At 54.3% G+C, this 26,337-nt stretch overlaps 7 protein-coding genes across 7 annotated transcripts; 4 read left to right on the forward strand and 3 right to left on the reverse strand.

The window, feature by feature from the left end:
* Positions 1-1,465: 1,465 nt before the first annotated feature.
* On the forward strand, positions 1,466-3,661 carry C8Q71DRAFT_845934 (uncharacterized protein; the record flags this gene model as incomplete). Its single annotated transcript, XM_047926617.1, has 6 exons — positions 1,466-1,639; positions 1,696-2,134; positions 2,196-2,211; positions 2,319-2,744; positions 3,115-3,350; positions 3,402-3,661. Exons 1-6 carry the CDS (start codon positions 1,484-1,486, stop codon positions 3,659-3,661), a joined length of 1,533 nt encoding a protein of 510 aa, XP_047783263.1. The 5' UTR covers positions 1,466-1,483.
* Positions 3,662-7,994: 4,333 nt separating this feature from the next.
* On the reverse strand, positions 7,995-8,751 carry C8Q71DRAFT_686635 (uncharacterized protein; the record flags this gene model as incomplete). Its single annotated transcript, XM_047919811.1, has 3 exons — positions 7,995-8,255; positions 8,313-8,486; positions 8,545-8,751. Coding segments are annotated over 3 exons (642 nt in total), but the record flags the coding sequence as incomplete, so codon positions are not given.
* Positions 8,752-13,162: 4,411 nt separating this feature from the next.
* C8Q71DRAFT_721011 (uncharacterized protein) lies at positions 13,163-13,905 on the forward strand (the record flags this gene model as incomplete). The annotated part of the gene is made up of 4 exons (XM_047921394.1): positions 13,163-13,337; positions 13,392-13,543; positions 13,593-13,772; positions 13,834-13,905. 4 exons carry the CDS (start codon positions 13,163-13,165, stop codon positions 13,903-13,905), a joined length of 579 nt encoding a protein of 192 aa, XP_047783265.1.
* A 567-nt stretch (positions 13,906-14,472) lies between these two features.
* Positions 14,473-14,916, forward strand: C8Q71DRAFT_700782 (uncharacterized protein; the record flags this gene model as incomplete). The annotated part of the gene is made up of 1 exon (XM_047920140.1): positions 14,473-14,916. A coding segment is annotated over one exon (444 nt), but the record flags the coding sequence as incomplete, so codon positions are not given.
* Positions 14,917-15,216: 300 nt separating this feature from the next.
* On the reverse strand, positions 15,217-17,771 carry C8Q71DRAFT_739709 (uncharacterized protein; the record flags this gene model as incomplete). Its single annotated transcript, XM_047922724.1, has 6 exons — positions 15,217-15,824; positions 15,876-16,054; positions 16,111-17,151; positions 17,206-17,382; positions 17,438-17,571; positions 17,620-17,771. Coding segments are annotated over 6 exons (2,217 nt in total), but the record flags the coding sequence as incomplete, so codon positions are not given.
* A 1,447-nt stretch (positions 17,772-19,218) lies between these two features.
* C8Q71DRAFT_701016 (uncharacterized protein) lies at positions 19,219-22,452 on the forward strand (the record flags this gene model as incomplete). Its single annotated transcript, XM_047920165.1, has 7 exons — positions 19,219-19,851; positions 19,912-20,095; positions 20,136-20,305; positions 20,369-20,909; positions 20,962-21,153; positions 21,204-21,319; positions 21,535-22,452. The coding sequence occupies 7 exons, from the start codon at positions 19,219-19,221 to the stop codon at positions 22,450-22,452; spliced, it is 2,754 nt and encodes a 917-aa protein (XP_047783268.1).
* A 1,036-nt stretch (positions 22,453-23,488) lies between these two features.
* Positions 23,489-24,088, reverse strand: C8Q71DRAFT_854322 (uncharacterized protein; the record flags this gene model as incomplete). The annotated part of the gene is made up of 1 exon (XM_047927027.1): positions 23,489-24,088. One exon carries the CDS (start codon positions 24,086-24,088, stop codon positions 23,489-23,491), a length of 600 nt encoding a protein of 199 aa, XP_047783269.1.
* Between the last annotated feature and the right edge of the window lie 2,249 nt (positions 24,089-26,337).

A 26,337-nucleotide genomic window follows, 5' to 3' on the forward strand; every position in this document is an offset into this window, starting at 1 on the left:
GTGAAGTGCTTACCTAGCAACTCCAAGAGGACAAGCTGGAGTGCTAGGCAGCGTACAGGACCCTATATACTGGCTAGGTTGAGGGCAGGTCTACCTACGCTGGATCCGAGAACTGAGGTCATGTGTACGTATGAGTCAGAACGAGTCAGAACGAGTCAGGTGGCTAGGCGCTGCCGCAGGGCACATGATAAATTACATAAGCAAGGCCACATGATGAACAAGTCACAAGACAAACCCTAGCACGTGATGTGTCACGTGGCTAGTCAGAAAGCCGTTCCAGGCGAAGTCTACCGTACAGCGTATTGTACAAGTCCATAGAAAATGAGCAAAAATAGGATAAAACAAAGTAAAAATATGGGGCCTCCGTGTCATACCATGACAGATATCAGACATGGCTGACGAACATGTGCCACGAGCAACATCAAGCGCGAGTGAATAGCGGGCATGGGTGGGAGACAGGCGGGCAGGTGAGTACCCACGTCTATGTACTTTGAATTCGTGTATCCCCCTGTATCCCCCTACCTGTCTGCCTTCATCTGAGTGCAGGCCGCATGCGCGCACTTCCGCCCCGGCTCCTCGCGCTCCCGCTCCATCTACTGTACCACACCCCGAAGGCCACTCAACATGTCAAGTCCCGCCGTCTCACAGCCGCCCGGCTCCCACTGATGAGGATCGCCGCACCACCCAACGCAACTGCGCTCAGCGTATCCATCACGACCGTCGTCTGTCAACATCATCTCGCGTGTCGCCTCCGACACTCAAAGGTCCGAAGTGTCCGCCCAGCCCCGGCCCCGACAACCGCAACGTTGAGACGGAATGCAGCCGTGTTAGCAGCATCAGCAGCGCCCGCAGCGGTAACAGCAGGCACGTCTCCTCATTTTAGCTCTGATAGTTGATCTTCTCCTGTCCCTTCCCATCTCCGAGTCTTGCCTATCCCCTTCGGTCAGCAACTAACGCAGCACTCACCAGAGACTCGGACGGGTCAACCTGAAGCGTGAAGCTACCCGCCATCGCCTGCACCTGCGCCCGATTGGCATGAGCCTCCCTCTGATTAACCACGGGCATGCGAGCCCTAGCGGGTCAGGCCCGCCAATGCTGGGGTCGATGGACGAGGACCGCCGGCCGCACCACGCTGTGTGCTGTTGAGTTCAGCTCCCTCCGTACAGGGTAAGGAGGAAGGGTAGATTTTTAGTCAAAGAGGGGTAGTGGTATTAGGTGTATGTGACGAGTGTATTGTCCGAGAAGACAAGTCTATGTGAGAGCGAAAATATAGAGAGTTCCTTCCGGGCTGTCTGCCCGAGTTGAGAGCCTCCGAGTCCGAGTCCTAGTCCGCGTCCGAGAGTGGGTCCTACGTGTCCTCTCCCGCTCCCTCTGACCCGCTACTTATCCTCCTTCAGCCGAGCTCACGTGCCCCCTCCTCCTTCCCTCCGGGTCTGCCCCCTCCCTTCCCTCTCCTCCCGCTCACGCCTTCTTTCCTATACCGATGGCGCAGCCCCCGAACCCCACCACTTCGTCGCACTCCGCTCGCTACCTCCATCTAGTCGAGGTTCTCCAGTGCGAAGGAATGTTCGAGCCCCGGTTCGACGTAGAGCACGCCACTGCCTGGCTTGCCTGGGCTCATGGTGCTCGCTGGCTCGTGGTTCGTCAGCCTCCGTCGTTCTCCGCGTCCCTCCTGACCTGTCTGCATTGCCCCAGCGGATGCTCTTCAAGTCCTACGCTCTAGCGACCGCTCACGGCGACGCCCGCATCCCCCTTCCGTCCGGTATCCCCGAGGTCTGCGAGCTTATCGAGCACCTGGACCGCATGTTCCTCAACCTCCGCTCCGAGCAGAACGAGGTGCCGCTCCTATACGCGACCATCCCTTGGTCCCCGAACCAGCTTCAGAGGGAGCAAGCCGCCGCGGAAGAAGCCCGACCCCCTCCTCCTCCGTCGTATAATGATCCTCCCCTCCGCCTCTCCTCCCTCCGTGGTTCGACCGACAACTGGGACCGCGTCCTTGCCGCGACGGACCGTTCCTTGGATGTCCTCCGCCTTGAACTCGGCCACCTCCACCGCGGCGTGGCTGAGGCCCGGATCGACCAGCTGTCCGTGATGCGCGAAGTAGTCTCCATCTCGGGCCGTCTAGAGGACATATGTGACGCGCGAGACATCCCTCCCCCGTTGGAATTAATCCGTGACTGAACCCTTACGAGTAGCATCTTCCTCCGTCCGGTCTGTTCGCCCCAGTACCCGTATGTCCTGGCATGTAACGGCTTGCGGAGTTCAATAGATCTGACTTGTGACGCGTTTGAATCACCTCGTAAGACGTCCCGTTCCAGTCCTGTTGCCGCGGCCCGATCCTTGTCTCCCCAGCTAACGTCCCCGGCCTTCTCTGACTCTCCATCTTCCGGCGGTTCCGGCATCAGCCCATGGGCACCGCCCACAGCGTCTATACTGCGTGGCAACAACCAGGCAGTCTCTGCGCCGTTTCTGGGCTTGGTCATCAACCTCAACATCTCAACTGCGGCTCACAGGGATAGCAAGGATGACAGCATGTGCTTAGTCCTCGCGATCGGTGATTTTGAAGGCGGAGAACTAGTCCTCTATGAACCTGGTTTGACCATTCCTTTGCGTAACAGCGACTTTGTCGTATTCCCTTCTTGTGATCTGACTCACTTCAACCTACACTTCAAGGGTCGTAGAGCCTCTATTGTACTCCATACTGACCGGGAAATGGCCAAATGGCACAATGGGCGCAACGGATGGTCTAGTAACCGTAATCTTATTTGACGTACTCTCTGACCTATTTTCCCTACAATTGTTCTTCTGTAACCCTACTGGTCCATTCATGATGTTCGCAGCAGTCGTCACAAGCTGAAATAACACGTTCAGGAAGCTGATAATGGCTTGGACTTGCTCAACGGCCTCGATGGGACTTTGCTGATTAAGCTGCACGTGTCCCAAATTGCTTCTACCACTGCGAAGAGGGAGGCCGCGGAACTTCGATAAGCTTGGCGGCCTTCGGGTTCAACACATCTCCGCCCTCCTAGCGTACGCTTGGCACACTCTCAGTCTTGTACACCCATCTGCCCTGCGTTGTTGCTGTTGAAAATGGCGCCTCACGCACCCGCTCAGCCGCGAGGCCCCTGGCACCAGTAACAGCACTCGCGCGAACACAGGCGCCACGCAGATGAACCGTGCAAATGCTGCGGAGGACAGGGGAGCTCCCTCCGGCAGTGATGTTCCCGATGAGGACCTCTCTGACGCTGCCTTACACAAGAGAATCGCTGAGCTGACCAAGATGGCCGAGTTGAAGCGCAAGAGGAAGGCAACGACAAAAGCCTCGCTGGCCAAAGAACAGCGCGTGGAAAGTAAGTCGTGTATTTGTTGCAATCGAGGACTCTGATAATGTTGCATGATAGAGATCCGTAAGAGGAAGTTAGAGGCCATGGACACTGAGCAGCGTGACACCAGTGAAGAGCCCCCCAAGCCCAAGAAGAAGAAGAAGGCTAAAAAAGCTGAAGACGACGACGTGCTTGAAGGTACGAAGAACAACAATGAAGGCCGATCTGACGAGGGGAGTGGCCGTGATGACGTCCAGGAGCCGATGGACGTGGAGGCGGTTGAAGAGGAGGATGACACGACTGTCCTATCTACATCAGGAAAAACCGTGCCTACATAAGGTCTCATCAGAGGTCATTTACAAGACATCTTAGGAACGTATAGGACACAAAAGACATAAAATGTTACATAAGACCAAAACGTGGCACTTAAGACAAGTCCCCGTCTTATTGTGTCTTTGATATTATGCATAAGAGCACTAATGTACGCAATAAAGACATCTTGTGTCTTATTCAGTCTTAATTGTGTTGTCATTTTGGTCTTTAGTTGCCCTTATTTCACCTACAATATGTACTTCAGTGGGCGTGCTGAAGTACAGTTATGTACAGAATTAAGTCTGCTGATGTCCACTTATGCACATGTACCAGATCACATCATAAATATTAGTAGTGCGGGTTGTTGTACAACATATACAGACACATAACTACTGGTATAGCACGATCAACAGATAGGCATAGACTCGAGGTCAGACGGCGCCGGGATGACGACCATGGCTGAGACAGGCAAATAGTAGTAGAGGGGGAGTGGGATACGTAGCAGGCACGCACGTCTGATGTGTAGTACATCAGGGAAAACCGCCCATGTTCCCAAACATATTCCAACGTATTTTAACATAAAATAATCGGTTTCAACATGTTAGGCCTGCCGCAACATACTCAACAAAGGTACCCATGTTATAAGAGACGCTTGCTCAATGCAACATGTTTACGCGTTGTTTAATCAGTTCAGACATGTTATTGTGAATCCTTCAAACCGGTGAGGGGCTGTTGGGGCTTTTGGTTAAATTGTTTCAAGGGTGGTTCATTGGCACTTTAAGTCTGTTTCCCCTTGGTTGGTTGCCGTTCTAATAGTGTCTTAATGTGTTTTAACCGGTTGAGAGTTGATTCGGCCCCATTTTGTTGTTCTTGGGTTGTCTCTGGGTTGGTCAATAATCGATCAAAATGTTTGCCCATCCGCTCCTGGTTGCTCCCAGTGGCTCTGAATTTGTCTCAACCAGTCAAATATACTGACGGCTTCCCCGGCTCGGCCCGTTGGTGCATATGCGTGGAATGATTCATGAATATAATGCGCGTGACGTGACGATAAGGGATACAGCAGATGGCAAAGATACAGTACGGACGGTGCGGATGCGGCGACCAAAGAAAGTAACTGGGGCATCATGGAAGAGGGCAACTCGGTGTACCATTTGGTATGAAGAGAGGGGGACACGACAGAGTACAACAACCTTAAGTCCGGTCAACGAGATACTATCCTACAAGCCCGAGAACGCGGTTGTGTGCCCGGGGTGCAGCCTGACAATGATGTCAGTTGAGAGACCGATAGCCCAGATTCAGTCCATGCCTTTGCGTCACAAACAGAGGTGGCCACAGACTCCGACCTAGTCTTTGTCCCCACTACCAGCGTTCGACGGCCCAGCCTCAGCAGCACGCTGCGACGCAGCTGGGGTAGCGTTACTGGCGGCTCGCCGCCGCCATTTCGCCTTCAACATCCCAGTGTTGAAACCCGGGTCTTCGGCTACGGCCTTCTTGGCTTTGACGTTCTTGCCATCATCGCGCTTGAGGTTAGCATACACCCTGTTGAGCCATGTGAGCATGCTTCTTGGAGAAAATAACCAACTTACTTGATGTGATCCTTCAGCGTCTTGTTCATGGAGTTGGCCAGTTCAACCAAGTCCTCGCCGCGTCGGATTACATCCACACCAATCTTCAACTTATCGTATCTGTCACTGATGTCAGAGGCTACATCGCATACAGCAGCGTAAAGGGCATACACAGCTGCATACACCTTCTGTTGAAAGTGAACGGATGTGGCATCCAACACATCGTCGAAGGCGGCCAAGATCTGCAAGTTGTTCGTCTGTTATACAGCACCGTCACGGACAATGATCTGATCACTTACGGCGCAGCAGGCAAGTGCTATCATGTTGCTTGGGATGATTTTGCACTGCCCGTCGAGGTCGTACTTCTCCCTGCAGCCCGGCCGGAAGGCGTCTGGATTTTTTCCTGTGTACCACATACCGGCAATGACTTCTGCGATCACATGGTTGTGGAACGGCATGTCCAGCTCCGGCTCGTCCCACAGCTAGCTCGAGTCAGTAACCGTCCAGAATATGCGCAATAGCAACAACCCACTTCAGGTTCAACGTCAGGCGGGGGCAGTTTGATTTGCCCGTAGTGGAAGATGTTGTTGGCCTTCAGCCATCGGATGCGCTTCTTCTGGGCCTCTTTCAGCCTTTCGTTGAGCTCTTCCGCATCTTCATCCTGATCTTCAGAACCGCGTGGCAGCTCCGCAAAGAGGAACACCCTATTGACGACCAGCCTGGCCTTCTGTTTGATCTCTTGACGAACCTGAGGGGCCATCTTGTTGACCTGCACGCAGCAACTTTAGCATTGGATGGCAATCATGCACCTCACGTACTCTGGAGACGATCTTAGCTTTAGTCCTGTCCAGATTCCATTTCGGCTCAAACAGCTCCTGGAATTCCTTCGTCTGGTATCGGCTGTGGGAGCGTATGAGCCGCTCAATGATATCAGCAGGCACTTGCTGCTTCTCGTTCACGCCATCCCTCATGCGCGGCCATGCGTTTTCCAGAGATACGTACGCCTTGAACTCTTGCTGCGCTTTGTCAATGAGGCTCTTGACCCTCTCGTCCTCCATGAACGTTTCGAACGCGCCCACGGCCTCCTTGTTGGACTCAGACGTCTTCTCGTTGGACTTGGACTTCTTTCTCAACTTCCGCCCCTTGGGAGCTGTGTCCCCGTCGCTCTCCGACTTGATGATCATCTACGAGCAAACGGTTTAGTAGATAGGTTTAACTATAGTGAGAGATTACCTTGTCATCGCCGTCATCTTCGCTGTCATGCTCTTGCTCACTACCCTCTGGCTTGTAGGGCGGGCTGTCCTTGTTGTCCTTCTCCTCGTCGCTCCCCTTCTCCTCGTCGCTCCCCTTCTCCTCATCACTGCCCTTCCCCTTGTCGTCTCTCTTCGCCTCGTCGCTCCCCATGTCGTCGTCACTGTCCACCACAACTCGAGCCGTCGCCTTTGGGCCCCTCGCACCTGATGAAGTACTAAGCTACATCGTTAACTCGGAGCAAATGTACTCACCAAGGCGTGCAGCGAGACTGTCCTCGTCCTGGGATGGCGCTATCTTCTTGGCGCGCTTTGGGGAAATTGGAATCACGACCTCCATCTGACGCTTCGAGTTCGGCCGCCCTGTTGGAACGACAGAGATCTTCGCTTTCTTCTGCCCACGCTTCGTCAAGTCAGACTCGCCATTGCTACCCTCGTCGTCGGAAGAATCGGCGGCCTTCCTTTTTCCTCGCAGCGGGGTAGATGGTGGCTTCGCAGGCGGCCCTGAGACAGCCTCAGAGCAACGATCACAATAACACTGAATTGAGTTACATACCCGCTTTCTTTTTCCCCTTGTCGCGAGCAGCGGGCTCATCTGGCTCGACCTCATGTTCATCGCAGGGGTCGGCTTCCTTGTCGCTAGGCTCCAGCTCATCGACTTCCCCACCAGTCGACCCCTCGTTGTTCATCATGGCAGCCATCTTCTCCTGTATGTCTGGGTTCCATAGAATATATTGAGTATCATTATGCTATGGACATCGGCTCACCTTCCTGACGCTCCTTCTCCCCTGAGCCCCTCTTCTTGACCTCCTGAGCCACGGCGTCCCTCGCTACCTTGTCCAGCTCTTTCTCTGGCAAATTGAGTACCGTCCTCATATGTTTCTTTACTTCCTTAAGCCTGGCATGATAGCTCATGGGAGCGGGGGCAGGGGACGACAGGTTCAGCATCATCGTTGTGGGACGAAGACTGGGGCTTGGGCTTTGCCGTCTTCGTGACCTTGGGCTTCTCTACTGCCGGCGTCGCTGTCGCGGCCTGGGGCTTGTCCTTGGCGCCCTTAGTTGCTTTGGCGGTTGAGCGTGTTGCGCGAGGGGGCATGGTTCAAAGGGACTAAGTGCAGAGAGTTGGGACAAAAGAGTGATCAAACGCACAATACACCCGAGATGTGCAATCTCTTCAGAGAGGTCGGAGTGGCGGGGACGCACGGAACCCGGATCCGTGTGCTCCGAAAGACCGACGAAGGCGAAATAATCTTACCCAGCGGGATGAACAATCAGTCCGGTGCAAAGACAAGTGTTGGGATCGAGTTGAACATTGGTTGTGACACCTTCCGTTGTGGCGTACGCAAGCCAAATAAGTACATAGGGCCGTCTGGGGCGAACATTGTACGTACAGGGCGCTGGCGCTAATGGAACTACCGAAAATGATTATTCTCGAGCCAACCGTTAAATCCATCCTTGGTCCACTTGTCCATCTCCTTATCTGTGTGCAGAACCATGGAGGCACGACGGCCAGAAAAGTGCAAGTTGAAGTGAGTGGTACGAGCAGAAGGGAATGCAGCAATATCCCCGTTACGAAGCGGAATAACCAAACCAGGCTCATACAAGCATAAATCTCCTCCATCGAACTCCCCAATGACCAAGACAACGCACAATGTCTTGTCTTGATGATCTCTGTGAGCGAGAGTGGCGACATTGAGGTTGACGACAAGAGAAAGGAAGGGATACACAATTGAGTGCGCATTTCCGGGCAACATGTCCGCGTCAATGCGAAGGTCGTCGTAGTCCATCCGCAGGACATCCTTGATCTAGATAACAATCATGATTTCTTCAGCACCTCAAACTGATACGTTTCGGATACTTACCTGCCCCGCTATCCATTCGAAGACCCTGGCAAAGATGCGGTTGAGATTATTGTAGAGCTTCATATGTTTAGTCTTCTCTCGTGATTCGTAGGGGAGCATTTGGCTATAGTTCGTCCTCGATGTGTCTTCTCTCTCGATCAACATGGGATGTGCATCGACAGGAACATCGTGGCCCTGCAAACGTCCACTTGTCAGTACAAGCCTAAGTTCTACCTGAGCACGACACACTGACCCTAGTACCATGGCGGTTGTACCATGAAAAATGTAGAGCCGGGAAGCTGTACCTCTCTCCTTGAGAGGACGAGTCTGTCTCTTCCAGGTTTTCTGGTTCGTCCTCGAAGCAAGCTTTCAAGTGTACAGTGAGCATCCTTCTCATATCTTCGGGCATGTGGGGAAGTATGCATGCGATCAAAGACCCATCACTGTCATCGATACAAAGGGGCCCTCTATCGAGTCATGAGCCACACGAGCTTGAACGGTTGTTACGGTTCTCTTACCCGGCAATATCAGGCTTTATCCTGATGTATTCCTCGTAGTTCGCTCGCCCACCGTTGCTGTAGATACTAGAGAGCTATGAAAGCAGTCCGCGGTGTCATTTAGCAATCTCTCTCTACACAACGAGCCACGACTTACCTTGTCCTTCAAATCCTCCAGTGTTTCGGGCATCTGTGCAGCTTGCGCGAGTAATCGCTCCTTTTCCGTCCAGGCCGTTGCTGTTATGGGTGGGCATCACTATGCTCACTGATTAGATTAGATTATGAACTGATAGTGTACATCTCATCTTATCTCGTTGTACCTAGCCACTTGACTTCCATATTGGGAAGTAATCTATTCTTACTGCTGAACCACCACCTCGTCCGTGTGCGACACCGCGCCGTCCGAGTACGTTCAGCACTCCTTCTCGGCTTGAGCTCCTCGCCTCGCCTAGGACTCCCCCTCGATCTGGCTCCTCGCCAGCTCTAGGACTCACCTCTAGGCGCGGCTCCTCGCCCTGCTACGACGACAGCAGCGCTCCTCGCTCTGCTACGACGCCAGCGGGAGCTCCTCGCCTCGCTCACGACCTCACGACAACACGACAACACGTTCCCGGTCGCATCGCGACCACCAAGCGTCGAGTTCACAGGCAGCCCGGCCCCCGAGTCTAGGGTTCCAGGCCCACGAACTCTAACAGTTGCTTCCGAGTGCAACCTCGGTACTGGATATGAACGGTGAGCGTCGTGACTAAGGCTGAACTGTTCAACCTGAATGCAGCTGTTCGATACAAGTTCCGGGTTCATGATCACGTTGTCAAGCTGTTCCATTCCAGGTTCGTCGTCCTCATCCAGAACTGTAATGGATGTGGATCCGTTATTCATGCCGCGATGTCCCGGATGAAAGATGGCTTGGCTGATCTGAGCGAGGGACATCGCACCGTGGCATTGGGGTTCAGTTGGTACACCCGATAGGCAAGACGCCCAGGCTACAGGATTCCTCTTGATGGCGGTGAAGCGGCTAGCATAACCTCCAATGGTCAATTACGGCCAAAGCCTCGAGTGGTTTTAGAATCTTACTTCAGTATCAGAGAGTCAAACATCACATCAGATTGTTGCAATCCGTGCAATCAAGCACGGTCGTCGCGAGCCCAAGTTCCTTCAACTGGTCGGGACTGAACAGGCTGTCGAATGTCAAGGGAAAATATGATCGGAGCGCGTTGATAGCTGGGATTATCTGTTGAACCACTATCGTCCCTGTGTCCGTATCTGTAAACCGAAATCAGATTAGTCGGACTATGATTCATGCCGAGGCACTACATATACATACCCCCGGGATCTCGAAGAACGTCTGCAAGTGAGTATGCAAACTCATTGATGCTCGCTGTAAGCAATGTACGCTGGCCCGCCAGAACAATGAGCAGCAGGGCGTAGATAGAGCCTGACAGGACGAGGTTTTTACTCGTGAACGCTGCACAGAAATATCCACGTACCACCAGCTGCTATGGCAGCGAACTTGCTTCCAATGGCATTCCAATTTGCGAATGTACGCCAACTTGGTGCTTGTTCAATATTTGCGAGGTATTCGTCGTACACTTGTCCAATTGTAAAATTCCTCAAGCGACGAATGCTGTTAGTCGCTAGTATCAGTTCATGTGGACACTGGAGATTGGGAGTTAACTAATGCCCCACCTTGATGTCTTGCATGCCAATTGAATATATTGCATGATAAAGACAAAGCTTGAACACATGTCACCTGCGTCGATGCGCGAGCACCTCCGGACTACGGAGACCAGGGAATAATCACCGAGGGCGTCATCTCCCGGGCCATCCCCTCCTTTCTTCATCATCGTGCGCATGATGGAGAGTTGCGAGTGCACCTCAGTGGACGTCAGATCAACCAATCCTAAGATCCCAATGAATGCCGCTACTCCAGGCTTCGCTTTCTCTGCAGCCCTCTTGGTGAGCTGCTTCCATTTTCTAAGGGACGAGCCCCTGCGACAGTCCGTGTCCCGGAGTGCTTGGCGACCGGGTTTTGCGCCACGCTGGGTACTCTGTCCGCCGGGACTCTCCAAAAGGGGGGCCCGGCGACCCGTTAATTTCTTCAATGCCGACATCTTCGCGCTTCGACCCGAGCGACGCAACACCGGCTTGTCGGATGGGGCGGGTGGACTTGCTGTAGTAGTTGTGTCCTAGAGCAATCTCAACAGGAATGGGCTACCGAACGTACCTTGGCAAGGCGCCTCTCCCCCTTCATCAATATCTTCCTCCTCTGAGGCACATTGGCGATATGCGGATCCAATTTGGTACAGGCGTACCCGAACAGTTTGTAGGGGCAGAGAAACAATTTCCAAAGAGTCTAGGAGAGATTGTAACGCACGACACTCCTCCTCGGAGAGCGCTAGCGTTAGTTGATCGAGTCCCGTCATAGTCGGAGGTGAGAAGGCGACTGGCGCCCGTTGTGGGCATCATGGCATTAATGGGCCCTTGGGGCACGCACTTTACCGGCGGATATGGGATTTGGAGAGCGGCCGGAGTCAGGGGATCTATCACAAAATAAATTCAAGAACGCGGAAACAAACTTTGTACCCGGGCTGTAGCGTCCATCACCACGAGTCGGTGGGCCGCAATGGCCCACTCCTCGGAAACATGCCATAGAACCTGCGCCGATAGGTACCCTTCTCGGTCCTCCTGCCACACCCTCAGGTCCTCCAGGTCCTCGTCCTGGATCTCCAGCACGGCAAGGTTATTGTGAGCTTTCGACACGTATAGAATTCGTTGGTAGATGAGCGGGGGAAGGGCCGAGGTCGGGTCCTCAAGCTCGTTGAAGAAGGTTACCGCCCTCATCAACGCAAACGCATGGTCCATCTGTTGTTGGACGTGGAGGGCGAACTCTGTAACGACCTGATCTACCAAGCCCCCTATGCGAAGGGGCTCCAGGTTCATCAGCATAAGGCGATTTCTGATTACATTACCGTTTTACTTACCAGATATATGAATGTTTCCCTGAGATGATGGAGGGTCATCCCGAGCCCAATGAGTGTACTTTTACGTTCCTAACGGTACACCCGGGCTGCATATTCCCCGTCGTCAACGGAAACCCGACGTCGGCCGGTGGAACGGAAGTGAGCGCCGGAAGCCGGGCGGGCGGGCATGCTGGCCTGTGGTTCCTATTGCGGCGGCCGATTGTCGGATCATATGTTGTAAAGCGAGCCGGCCGGATGTGAATTGTGGAAACCCAGCATATACTAGCAGGCGCAAATATAAAACATTGTAGTGTACAACCCGGCGCGGCCGGAGAGCGTACTGTATTTCACTAGCATTACGGCCGAATACGTACCGCCCGTCAACATTGATACCGCCGGTGTATTATTCCACTGCGTACTTTATGACATCAACCGGACGCTTCGTTTGCAGCACGCTATTCACACAGCGGCCGCCCTTGAGGCGCAGCGTTGTGGCCTAGGCGGCCGGCGGCTGTGCATCGTTTTGTCACACCTTCGACCAATTGTACATGTCAACATCTTTTGCAGATTGGCCTGCAAAAGAAAGCATTGCAGTGCCCGTGTCGGCCGCTGTTAACGCTCGCCACGGCTAACACAGCGGCCGGAGTTGAATTTGTTTATCAAACATTCACCGGCCGGTTTCTCTGACGACATTGATAGTGATACATTCAACTCTGTATAAGACAATTGCAGCGGAGCGGTCGGTATCACATTCCATATAGTTTAAAGAACCGGCCGCCATGTGCCTCAGCCTGTAGCTTCCCAACCGGCCGATCGAAACCCGGTCTTTCAATACAGCTCAGCCGGTACCCGTTGTACCCCACTAAATCCATCCGGCCGAATGTATATTCCAGCTTTGGAAACGATACAATCAAATGTGTTTTTCAAGGCTCTGGCACGACCGGCCGGGCCGTAGCCCCACTTATCCACAACGCTGCGGCCGGTCCCACTACACATGACTGAAATGGAACCGGCCGGCGACGTTAGATCTCATAGGAATAGGACCGGCTGGTGCTTACTTCTTGTTGTTCTTGATGGCACGGCCAACGCCTAGCCCACTGATGAAGCCTATTTGGCAGTTGTCTTTGATTCGTTCAAATGAAGGAAAATAGAGCTGCTTCACCCTGTGCAAGTGGTACTGCACTATCATGGCAGTAATGTCATGTAATGCATATGCTAATGTGCTGCTCCCATTGAAGCCATAAAATTAGGCCCTAACCATAACCATCAGCTAGAGAACACATGGCTGCCTGCAGGTATCCTCATGGTGTCCACATGTTCATGTTTGATCGTGTTAGTGGAACTGTACAGTTCTACATGAGGCTCCCAGAACTGAGAATGACTGTACACGGCGACACCTTTCACAGCAACCATCATGTCCAATTTTGATGAGGTCAACGACTATGTCAGCCGCACCTATCACTACCACGTCAATGCTAGGCAGGATATGAACTCAATGCCGCCGCTTATCAATCCCCGCATCCCGCGGGCACTGTCACATCAAGCGAGAGTTGCTGGAAAAAGATTGGCAGAGGCCCGGTGTAACCAGAGTGGGCCAATCACCAATTCACTTTTGTTAATCATGTTTGCTCATTGTTGACAAGTCGTGGCTCCCTGGGACGCGACGTGCCCGCCGGTTCGTGTGGAAGACTGCAGCACTCCCATGAGAATTCAAATCGCGCCGGCGATTGTAGTGGACAGTGCCGGCCGTATAATTCTCTGGTACCTGCCCAATGTGCTGAGCACCGAATACGAGGTAATATGTTGTGGTCATTGAATGACTCAAGACTGATGGTCTCACCCAGGACCTCATGTGGAACGAGACGGCGGGCATAAATAATCTGTTCCGGGCCAATCCCCCAAATCCTAGGCCGGGAACGTCGTGGAGAAACCAGGCCCGGAACTTTCTACCACAACAGCCTGATCACAGTCTGCATCCGGGGTGTATCTCCATGTCGCCGGGATGGTTTCAGCGGGGACAGACGGTATGCATGCTGCATTGTATGATCCCCACGATGTGCTGAACATACTGCAGGGTGGGGGCAGGATGCCGGAGGTGTCGATGACGCTCAAATCAGCTCAGTCGACAGGGCACCAGTGGCTCCGCTCGCTGCGTGAACCGCACCTGGTCATCTCCGCTATGACACAGATCATGAATCCCGTCCTCTATCAAAGCGGCTTCTTATCAACGTACAAGCTCCATGCGATCGGCGACTGTGCGCCTGTCCTCCGCAACTGGAACATCCCATTCAATGCTCTATCGGTTATCACCAATCGGGCTACTCCATTCCACAGAGATTCCCTCTCCCCGAAGGAGGGTTACGATGTCCTGTTGACCCTCCGGGGCGATACAGACCTTCTACTGCACGTTCCAACAATCGGGACCTCGTTCCGTTACAGTGGCGGCACAGTAATGGCATTTTCCGGAGCCGTACTTCCCCATCAAGTTCCCCTTAGCAGGAGTGAACGGGTCTGCGTGGTGTATTATGCTCGCCGGGATGTTTTGACTTGGGCCGAAGCACCGCCGCTTACGTGGCGTCAGCTATGACATTTCTTTGTAATACATTCCGCCATCTATATACGCTATGGCAGTCAACTCATTGGGCATGATAACAAAGTATAGATGTTGAAGCAGGGCCGACTAATTATTACGTCTCGGCGCCGAAGGTTGGTGAGTGTCCGGCGCCGAGGGTTGCTGCATGCTCGGCGCCGAGGGTTGAGTTGAGTGCGGCGCCGGGGATTCGAATGAGTGCGGCGCCGCGGGTTGAGTTGAGTGCGGCGCCGGGGATTCGAATGAGTGCGGCGCCGCAGGCTGAGTTGGGTGCGGCGCCGGGGATTCGAATGAGTGCGGCGCCGGGGGTTCGAATGAGTGCGGCGCCGCGGGTTGAGTTGAGTGCGGCGCCGAGGGTTCGAATGAGTGCGGCGCCGAGGGTTGGGTTGGGTGCGGCGCCGGGGATTCGAATGAGTGCGGCGCCGCAGGCTGAGTTGGGTGCGGCGCCGGGGATTCGAATGAGTGCGGCGCCGAGGGTTGGGTTGGGTGCGGCGCCGGGGGTTCGAATGAGTGCGGCGCCGCAGGCTGAGTTGGGTGCGGCGCCGAGGGTTGGGTTGGGTGCGGCGCCGGGGATTTGAATGAGTGCGGCGCCGAGGGTTGGGTTGGGTGCGGCGCCGGGGATTCGAATGAGTGCGGCGCCGAGGGTTGGGTTGGGTGCGGCGCCGGGGATTCGAATGAGTGCAGCGCCGAGGGTTGGGTTGGGTGCGGCGCCGAGGTGCGAATGTACAGACAGTGTGGGCACTGGCTTGTCTTTGTTGACAATTTATCATGGCTGTCTTCGTATGACGCTCGCAGGGTCATCGCCTCCCTGATGCCCTGATCATGCACTGATGGTAAGCCCTGTGCAGCCGGCCAGCCTCCAAAGTTTAGGCACAAAATGTGTGGAAATCATTAATTGCGCGGGAAGTGCGAACTTCAATTCGTGCGGTGTCAATAGTACATGTATCAACATCTAGCCCCTCTTCTTGCCACGATGAGATCCCTTCGGCACCCTCTTTACCGGCTTCTTAACCTCCCTGGTCTCGGCGCCCGTATTCTCGGTGTTCAATTTCCGGCGCTGCGAGCCGGTCGCTGGTGCATTCTCCATTGCTGTCTCGGTCCGCGTTCGTTTTCCGTTTTCATTCATAGCGGCCACGTCCTGCCACCGCTGGAGTATGTCGGCACACCGTGGGATGAGGTCCGTCTCGACAAAGGTTTCCGGCAGCTTCGTGGTCTTCACGTGGTCTGCTTCGTATCTGAGCTGTACCCTCGCGTCGTAGTGCTCCTCAACATCTCTAGCTAGCATGCCAATCGCCAACGCCATGGCCTGTGCGTCTTCCCGGCCCATGGTGTTGGTATCGAGATTTGTCCGGTGTCTTGTGAGCCACCCCCGAAAGACCTTCAGCAGCACCTTCTCTTGATGAATGGCCCTGTTGCAGTAAGCCTCTGGGTATGACCACGTTGCCCATTCGAACTTCGGCGCCGACTTCCAGGATCCAACTTCCGGCTGGCATTGAAAGCAAATTAGAGTTGAAACGAGAGATGGATCAGGACGTACCAAGTTCGGGATTGCAGCAACCATCTGTTTGAAAGTTGGATGTCTGCTTAGCTCGAGCAGAAACGCCTGTCGCGCCTCGAAAGTCGCTCCCACCTCTGCCGGGCTCCAATTATCCGGTGTTCTGGGCCTGCGTTGATTCGAGCGGTTGGATGTTCCCGCGACAGACCTCTGTTCCTGTCCTGTTTTATGAAGTCAGAACGGCCAGGCAAAGCTACACTGGAGACGAGATACGTACGATTGCTCCGGCCTACAGCCCTAGATTGACCGTCTGAGGTGCCAGTCATCGCGCTACCAGTCTCCTTGCGGCGCACGATACCAGCCGGACCCGGCTTCTCCCTGGTGGCGTAGGTACGAGGAGGAGGTGCGTCGGCGGCCTTCCCTTTTCCGCGCTTCTTCGCCGAAGTTCGACCAGAGGACGACTGGGCATCCTCGTCGTCATCTTCCTCTTCCTCAGCCCTGCCCTTCCCCTTCTTCCGCGCGTTGATGCGCCGACTGGAAGCCGGAGGATCCTGCTCCCCATCATCCTCTTCCTCGTCCTTGTGCTTGCCCTTCTTCTTAGCAGGAATCCGACGGCGGGGCGATGAATCATTCTCCTCCTCATCATCGTCGTCCTCGGCCTTACCCTTACCCTTTTCTCGGGCAGGAATCAGAGAACGGGACGACGGACGATCCTCATCTTCATCATGATCATCCCCGTCCTCAGGCCCAGTCGTGTCTCCATTGTCATCGTCGTCGGCGTCGTCATCATTTAACTTGCTGGTATCACTGCTCGATTCGGACCCATTGCTGGTGCGTGATTCACTGCTACTCGAACTGCTGGACCGGTCCTGTTCTCGGAGTCGAGTCATTTGGACAGCGTGCCGGGGCTCGGAAGATTCACTCCCAGAGGTTGACGATTCCAACCGCCGCCCGGATGGACCCGTTTTGGACTGGCGCTGCTGTCTCGGGACTCGGGAAGGGCCGGCGACAGGTGGGCTGGGCTGTGCTCGTTCCCGGCGCCGCTGAGGCCGTGGCGGACTTGGCGGCGGAGGAGGGAGGATGATGCGTTCCTGAGCGATGCCCTCGCCGTTTCGGTACGCCCTAAAGCGAAACACCGGAAATTCGTCCTGCTGCCGCGTGCGCCAATGACGGATGAGGGCCCCAATCTCGTCCTGCCGTAGCTTCTCGGGATCACGAAGGATGATGTCTTCGGGGAGATATACTGGGTCGATGTAGTCGTTGGAGTTGGTAGCGAGCGCAAGCCACGGAACCCTGGCCGAGCGGCCAACATATCGTTCTGAAACGCCGTTTGTGAGTGATTTATAATGTCCTGGGATAACGGTGGGCCTACCATAGGTAACCCGCACAAACTGCTTGATAAACCGTCGCCGTTGACCCAATTTTGCAAAGCACGGGTCCCCGGGATCTGGCAGCAGCGGATAATTCTCGTCATCAAAGGCCAGTTCCGGCTCGCCCGGCACCGCCTCTTCCTCTGAGGCTGCCTCGTCTGCTTCGAGCGGTTTAGTGTCTGATCCATAAGCATTTAGCATCGGAACACATCAATACAGCCGGAACGTATTCACCAAACGCATACTCGGCATACTCCACAAAGAAGTCGTAGGTGTGACCTTCCTTGAACTTTGGATGACGGTCCACAAAGCGCATGCACGGTTCGCCTGTTCGAGCCTCCGCACCAAACTTGTCGTTGTGATCAAAGCTGTAATTTGTTAGTACACGGTGATGCTCCAATTTCAGCCCGACGCACCATGTCACGGTCGGCTTTTCAGATCCCATGAACGCGGCGAATACGAATAGTCTCACCCCGGTGAGCTTCCATATCTGCCTCTCAAAGTCTTCCATCCACCCGTCGAGTTTGTTGGCAATGTTCTTCAGCTGTACGTCCCGGGGACTGCCCTTCTTGTTCCACTTCTCCGCAATTTGCTCGTACCGAGCACGGTCCTCCTCCAAAACATCTCGGGACAGCGCCGAAAGTGCTTTCTGGTAAATGGCAGGATACTGCTTACGTTCACGTTCCATTCCATCCCCAATCTCAGAAATCCGTGCCTCCAGAGCCTCCTTCTCCTCCCGAGCCAGCACCATCTGCCACGTCACCCTCTTACCAACCTTAAACATTGGCTTCTTGCGTTTCTCGCCATCCGGACGTCGCTCGTAAAACCACTTCCGGACTCGCTGGCCCTGCATTATCAGCAAAAATGTAATCGAGGAACATCACTCGCACCTCTTTCCATGCTTCGTCAAAGACTATCCCTTTTTCCCGTTCCAGCTCTCTCACCGCAGCTGCCACCTCTTCATCCCTTGTCTCCTGGTCATCCACAGCATCCCTCCAGGCCTCCAAGTGGGACCTAAGAATCCGGCTGTCCGCTTTCCTCCAGCGATCCTTCTTGGGACGTGCCATGGTCGATGGTGACCAATAAGAGCGTGCCGGCCGCCCAGAGATACAACAACAATGTGGGAGCTGAAGGCAAGGACGTGCCAACCAAGCTAGATTGCTGGCCAGCTGTCGCATTGGCATCTATTCACATTTCACTACATCACACCTTCTTTACCATCAGCGCAGTCACTTTTATCCTTCACAGAATTCTTCCGGTTTGATCAGGCGACGGGTGGCTTGTCTGGAATGGTACGGGTACGACGGATAATTCGGCTGCGTACCCCGGCAATCTAGCCTCATGTCATGATTGGCCTGAAACCTCAACAAGGTGTGCTTGCCTACGGCCCCCTTCATTATGGAGCCCGGTGCCAAGCACGGTATGAAACCGCATGAGATGGATCAGGGAACTCCGACACAAAGTGGCCTCCGGCTCGTGGTGATACCGGTGCAGTCGGATGGAGTTGCCCGGGCAGTTGTAGTGTGTACAGCTCGTCGACGACGGTGCAGCACAGTTACCTCCCGCTTCGAAAGCACACTCGACACAAAGCAAACATGGCGCGCATTAAACTGCACACAAGCTCTCCAAAAGTGGCCGAGGTTATCATCAAACGATCGGTCACGACGAGAGGGACAAGGGGCCGACTGGTGTCTGTGCATCGGGAGAGGTCTGATACACCTCCTAGCACGCCCAGACGCGCGCCGCAGCCGTCCTCCAAAACGACCCATCCCCCGAACCGTTCGGAGGATGCACCACCCGTGATTGACCTACTGTCAGTTGATGCCCTTGAATCACTTCAGATACCGGCGCCGAAGGTGTGTTTCGTGACGATCCTTGGGATATGACGGTTGACATCCACATAGACACAACCCGAAATGCTTCGTGAATGGCTACCATATCAGACCGAGTACCTGAGAAGCATTTACGCCTCCTCGGTGCCGCCAACCACGACCGCCGACGGCTCATACCAATGCATGGAGTGCCACGGCAGCGGAGGGCGTTGGAAGTGCACTGGTTGTCTTGGGTCACCGGTGTACTGCACATCGTGCTGCCTCGACAGACACAGCCGAGACCCTTTCCATCGTATTGAGGTGTGGGACACGAAGGGCTGCTGGACGAGTTCTTGGCTGCGAGACGTTGGCGTTTGCGTCGAGCTGGGACATCATGGTGGGTGGTGTCCGGTACCATCTGGGCGGCCGCCGGCGGATATCCACGACATTCTTGACGATGACGATGATGATGAGGAGGTAGATGACACAGAGGACACCTGGGAGGATGAGGAGCGAAATGGCGGGGCCGGCGACGATCCCCTTCGTGCTGCTGACAGTCCGCCAAAGCCTCCTCATGCCATGATGACAATTGTAGACACGTCCGGCGTTCACTTCCTACCTGTCAGGTGGTGCGGGTGCCCTTCTCGGCAGGGGTGGAAAGCGCAGCTACTAGCAGCGGGTCTCTTCCCTGCAAGTCAGCGTGCACCGAAGTCGTGTTTCACGTTCCGCGTACTGGACGACTACTTGATGACCAATGTCGAGTGCAATACAAACGCAATGAACTATTATCGACGGCTGCGTCGATTAACGAATCCGGCGTTTCCACATCTAGTGCCGGTGCGTACTCGCCGAGTGCGTTGTTGAAAGACCCCTTTGTATTCACGCGAACTGTTTAAGGACCGATATCTCGAGTTCATGCGTGTCACGCGTGAATGGGCGCTCCTCCAAGCAAAAAAGACATTTGGATTTGGCCCGGAAGGTCGCGGCACACCCGGTGACGGTGACCTCGGCTACTTCTGTGTTGCATGTCCACAGCCTGGGATAAATATCGATGGGCAGTGGCAAGAAGATCCAAAGACGTGTGTTTGGCATTGGCATACTGATAGCGCATGCACTGACAGCGATCAGATACTTATACGCTCGGAGCTATGTCATGGATGGTAACTTCTCAGCAGAGCAAATGAAAATGCGACGACCTGCAAATGACGTACCAATGATGCCGGGCAAGATGTTTCTGGTAAACGACGGGCCGTACCAAGAGCATCTCAAGGTGGCAAAGGATATCAAAATGGTGAGCAGGCAATCCATGACACATCGCAGCTTGGACCAAAAGCAATAAATCTGCTGTCAACAGCGGTCCACATGTAATGACCACAAGGCAGTCTCACAAGCAAACGCCGATCGACACAAGCTGGCGGTCACCGGTATTGGTGCAACTGCCTGCTCGCGCCACGGGTGTTTCGTACCCCATTCGGTTGTGAATTTCCAGAAAGGCGAACGGCAAATGAACATGGACTACTCATTGTCCAATGCGATGAAGTACAGGGCACACGAGAAACAGCCGGTGGTTGTGCTGTATGACATTATGTGTCAATACGGCGTTCACATTCGGAAGCGATTCACTGACAGCCTGCATATCTCAATGCCACACGACCTGACGCTGTGGAAAGGAATAGGCCTGTTCCATGTTCATGGTCACCAGGACACCTGCGAGGTCCGGTATTCGCCCACATTCATGGCTGGTGCTGGAAATGTTGACGGCGAGATTCTGGAGACGATGTGGGCGTCCCTGAATCGTATTTCAGGAACTACTCGATCAATGTCGTCATCCAATCGCCAGGAGACACTAGACCGGCACATGAATGACTGGAACTACAAGAAGATGATAACTATGGGTGAGCATCCCACGCTGTACAGATGTGTTACACTTTTGACTGTCTGTTGTAGTGGCCCTACTACGGAGGCGCATACAGGCAAATCGACCGCTGTTGCTGAAGATGCGAGAAGCTTTGGATGCCCAGGAATCAGGAATAAGCACTGATGTACTTGTACAATGGCGCCGGGTGCTTCGCGGGGCCCAGGAGCAGAGATTGCAAGATGTCCGGGCCATGGACATTTTCATGATTCCCGAGCAGACAGGTTAGCAGGTTATTTTGTAGTCCAGAGCCTGTAAGCTTATTTATGCGCAGCTCCGTCGAAGGCCAGTCTGCAGCTAAGGCTGACCACTGCGGAAGGAAATGATGGCACTCCAATTGGAACCGCAGATTGGCTCGCGGACGGCCTTAAAATTGAGGAAGCGCAGTACGTACAACGGCGTGATGGCCATGCCAGAAGGGACTGACTGTTTTATACAGGATTTTCTTGCGGCAGGATACCATGCGGCATGGAACAAATGCGACGAGCGCTACCAGGATTAAACTAGCAAAACGTCGTAAGGCCCTGGAAAAGAGCATCGCCCGTTTCAATTCCCGAGCCAACCGCATTGCGCGCGCATTCAACTGGGACGTTATTCGGCATGAGACACCGGAAGACGAATGGGAGGACGTAGATGCTGATGATGGGTCTTCGCGTGCAACACCAATAGGCGACCGACCGAATCCCCTTGCTGGTCGGAGGCTACGAGGACCATTTGCACCTGATGCGTCCGAGCACGTGGTCCTAAATCTGCCCTCGAATGCATCTCCAGAGATGATGACAAATGACCGAAGCCTGAGGCGGTTGGCCCGTCGCGAGCGAACTCTACGCCGGGGCCAAGCGAATGATGCTCTGCACCGACTGCGGGTATTGCTCAGCGAAAAGTCCTTTCATTTCCGCCACCGTATCCGTCCATCTCGTGGATCACAGCAGCGAAAGACACGGGCCTATGCCGGACTTGAGAAAATCACAAGGGAGATTCAACGGTATGGCGCGGTGTATCACAGTGCAAGGTCAGCATTGGTGCGGCTCAATATGAGCAGGGAAGCACGCAGGATATACAAACGTCTCAGACCCGCCGATCTCAAGGTCAGCACCGCAATTGCCGAACCAAATGCACGCGGCCAACGGCATGCCACCCTGCCGTGGATCTGGACAGTCAATGTTCAACAAGACATGGATGACGATGAGCACATGCTCTTCGGTGCGTCTGCCCATCGCTTGTGCAACATTGTGTCCTCAATCCCTCCAATAGTCCACCGGGTTCATTGGTTCCGAGCTCGGTCACGGCTTGACCGGGCAATGGAAGAGTCGGCGATTCTCAAGCGCGAGTTGCAATCAACAAAATTGTACTTCGATTACGAGCAGGATCGTTGGCTTGCCATGGCTACCACTGGTCCAGGCGAAGCATGGCCTGGATACGCTGAGCACTGTCGTCAAACTGCCAACACTTATGCGTCACTTGCTGCAGACGCACAGTCGTCCTATACAGAGCTCTATGTTGAGCAGAACCCCCTGGAGTGATTACTGCGTAGGAGGCTGTGACGAGTCAATTTGTATGCCCCTATACCTGTTTGTTTGAGGCGTAGACCAGCTTGAAGGGAATTTACTCTCAGCCAGAGGGCATGTAGTTGTGACACGTTTCCACAAAAAGTCTGGCTTGAAGGAAACGATGACCACACATGAAAGTTCGGCGCCGAGAACATTGCAACCCCCGGCGCCGCACCCAACCCAACCCTCGGCGCCGCACTCATTCGAATCCCCGGCGCCGCACCCAACCCAACCCTCGGCGCCGCACTCATTCGAATCCCCGGCGCCGCACCCAACCCAACCCTCGGCGCCGCACTCATTCGAATCCCCGGCGCCGCACCCAACTCAGCCTGCGGCGCCGCACTCATTCGAATCCCCGGCGCCGCACTCATTCGAATCCCCGGCGCCGCACTCAACTCAACCCGCGGCGCCGCACTCATTCGAATCCCCGGCGCCGCACCCAACTCAGCCTGCGGCGCCGCACTCATTCGAATCCCCGGCGCCGCACTCAACTCAACCCGCGGCGCCGCACTCATTCGAATCCCCGGCGCCGCACTCATTCGAACCCCCGGCGCCGCACCCAACCCAACCCTCGGCGCCGCACTCATTCGAATCCCCGGCGCCGAGGTTTCACGTGCGCTCAACGCCGCGTGTATATATCAGAGAAATAAGTACACCTTCGAACTTTGCATGTGCGTCTTCCAAAGCGCTTGACATCCGGACGTTGGTGGCTTTAGGAAGAGTCCTGGCACTGTGCATACATATGATACGCGGTGGCGATGTTTAGTTACATGAAGACAGGCACGTCATACATCCGGGACAATGAGCCTTATCAAGTTATCCGACTACCTCCGGTGCAGAGTCGGGCTACGTCGCCGGGGAAAAATGTTGTGATGCGATCCGCGGCGCGGAGTACACCATCCTACGCACCCAGCACCATGGTTGTGCCGTGCGGTGATCACACCACGAACAAGCCTTGACCCAAAGTTGTAAAAACGGATGAATCAATAGCTGTAGCGAGGACAGACCTTTAAAAACCTCCCTGTTCACTTGAATCCTTGGTGTCGCAAGCCTCACTCTCCTTGTTCGATTCCGGGGGCAACAAGACATCATCGCCACCCTCAAACTCGTACGGACTCTCATTCGGGTAGAGGATATCCGGGTCGATGATAAAGGAGTAGTGAGGCGGGGGAAGGCTCTTGAGCAAGCGGTATTCCTGGGTGTGTCTATCACTTTCGGAGCTGGACAATCTGGCCCATGGGATTGGGACCCGCAGGTTACAAGTGGTAGGTCCGCCTTCTATTTTCCATGTGATCCAGTGACGACGAAGGTCTGTCATGACCGTGAGTCGGCCAACCCCGGACTGACTGCCATCCGCTTTCAACGTGATAAGGTGTCCACTTCCAATGTGGACCGCAGGGCGTTCCATCACAGTCCAGATTGGCCCATTACCCAGGCTCTTCGCAGGACGCCCTCCGACAACAACTTCAGTGGTATTGGCCGGGTCCGGCGTGAGCTGAAGGAGTGGAAAGGCATGGGTGGGAGGGGCCAGGTTGAGGACCAGTTGGTGCCAAGGCTTGGGAGACCTCGCGCGATTGTACTGCCAGGCGCGGCGATCCTCCGGTGACATTATGCGGCGGGTGCACACCCGGTAATCAGCTTGGATCAATTTATACAGACATGAGGCAATTGGCGTACGTGAAAGGTGTCGTTTGTGTGTCTAATCTGATGGCTTCTGCTCGGCATGTAGGCCGTATTGTCGGTGTTGGGGAATATACCGTTGACACCATGTATGGCAATACAATGGCAATTTTCAAACGGACGCCGTAGTTACATAACAAATGTCTAGTCCCTCAAACCCCACTATACCGTATTCGCCAAACGCCCTTCCATACTCGCTTCAACTGCGTCAAACCTCGCCATGAGGTTCTCAAAGCGGTCAGCCATTGATAACATAGTTGTTTCCTCCCGTACGACTTCCGTGATTGTCAGGACCAGCTGGTCGGCGACATGGAAGCCCAGAGAGTACGAATCGGCATTATGAATTGAGACCACGATGGTGCTGTATGAATGACGGCGATTGGTCAGCACATGTGGGTTGCATTTAAAGCAAATTGTACCCACGACGATTCCCCTCGAAGGATCCCGATGAGTCCACTAAGTTGTGATAGTGTACGGCGTTTCCCACGCTGCATCACGTCACCGCTAATCAGAAGGAAATCAATGTGATCTACACATTGCAACTTACAAAAAACATGGTCTCCTCCAGTTCTTTTTCACCCGGGAGTGTAGCAGTTGAGGGGGGGTGAACAGGAATCTCCCGCACAATCGCGCCTCTCACCCGTCAAAATATACGTACTTTTGAGAAGGTTTGAACATGCGGTCTTGAGCGCTGAAGGAATATCTCACGCATGTCCACTGTTCGGCTCAGAGTGTTACATTAGGTGAAGCAATTCCTTGCACTACAGAAGTTGGACACGTTGTGTACCAATATTGCGTACAGATATCAGCTGTTTTGGAGGTTCGGTGGAGCATTTGACGAAGATGGTCCCTCGTGTCGCCGTCTGTCCTCCTCGGCGCCCCATATGTCGCGGAAGTGTACTGTATTTGTTACTACCGGATGTTGGGCAGCTGACCGATACCACGCGTCGACCTCCGTTGCATTCACCTCCAGTGCACCCTTCCAGAATGTGAGCTCCGCATCTAGATACTCGTCCATGGCCTCGAATGAGAGCAACAATCGGTTTAGAAGTAGGAGCATTGCGTGGTTGAGATGGGGCGGCATGGCGGAGGGATGAATGAATCGTGGTTCGGGGATTTGCGGTAATAGTCCCAGTTTGAGAGTTGCGGCTGCGTGAGGATTTTCCTGACACAATCATCGAATAAGAGAAATGGTTGATAGATACCACTAATTGTACGTACCCGGGCATGCGGCATTTGTAACTCCTCCTTCACACGCCGCAGCTGCAATTCGCCTTCCTTGATCTTCTCGGCAATTGCTTGATTCACAGCAACATTCCGGGCGGCCATGAGTCGAATGCTGTCTTCACTGTGGGACAACACCGATTGACTCTGTCTCACAGCTGTGGATTGCACTAATCCCAGTACCATTGAGTCAGTAAGAGGCCCGGAACCACGAGCCACATACCAGACGTCGATGGGCCACGATTGACATCCTGAGCTGAATGCCCATTGCGATCAAGAAGCTGTGTGAGGTCCGCGGCATTTGAATCTCGGAGGGAGAGGCTATGAACCCGCATTGACAGCCGCAGTACCGCATTGCGGGGATCGTTGCTGTTGTCCAGTAGAATACCCCAGAATTGAGGCATGGTGTTTGTCATCCCGTGTTCCATTATAACAGCAGGATCGCACAGCTGGCTAAATCCCAACATCATTGCATACATCGCCTGGATTGACGTAGGTGAACTGTGAACCTGAATGAACAACCGTATCGCGCACCATCGCTGTGACAAGCTTCTCGCCGCCAGCCTCCCTTGACTGTTCAACACCTAGTTCATGGATCGCCGCGTCAACCTCGGGTCGGAATATATGATTGTAGGCTTCGACAAAGACAGCAGAGGAGGGGGTGCTCATAATCGGTATGCTCTCGGGTTTCACTGGAAATAACTAAGAGCCAGCTCACTGTGGCTATTTACCAGAAAGTGGATCCTGAACGCATCTAAACTGTACCAGCCCATCTTGTCCATCAGCCTCAGTCACATGATTGCACGTGTGGGGTCCACGTGGTGACCATGAACCAATGCGCCCCTCCCACCATATGTGGCAACTCTCAGCGCACAATCCAGGCACGTACGCTGCCCTGAAGATCACTAGACACTAGGCACTGACAGGATGGGAGCTCTGGGTCCCGGGCACATA

The sequence above is a fragment of the Rhodofomes roseus genome, assembly GCF_022264815.1.
Source record: "Rhodofomes roseus strain CIRM-BRFM 1785 chromosome Unknown C8Q71scaffold_3, whole genome shotgun sequence".
NCBI lineage: Eukaryota > Fungi > Basidiomycota > Agaricomycetes > Polyporales > Fomitopsidaceae > Rhodofomes > Rhodofomes roseus.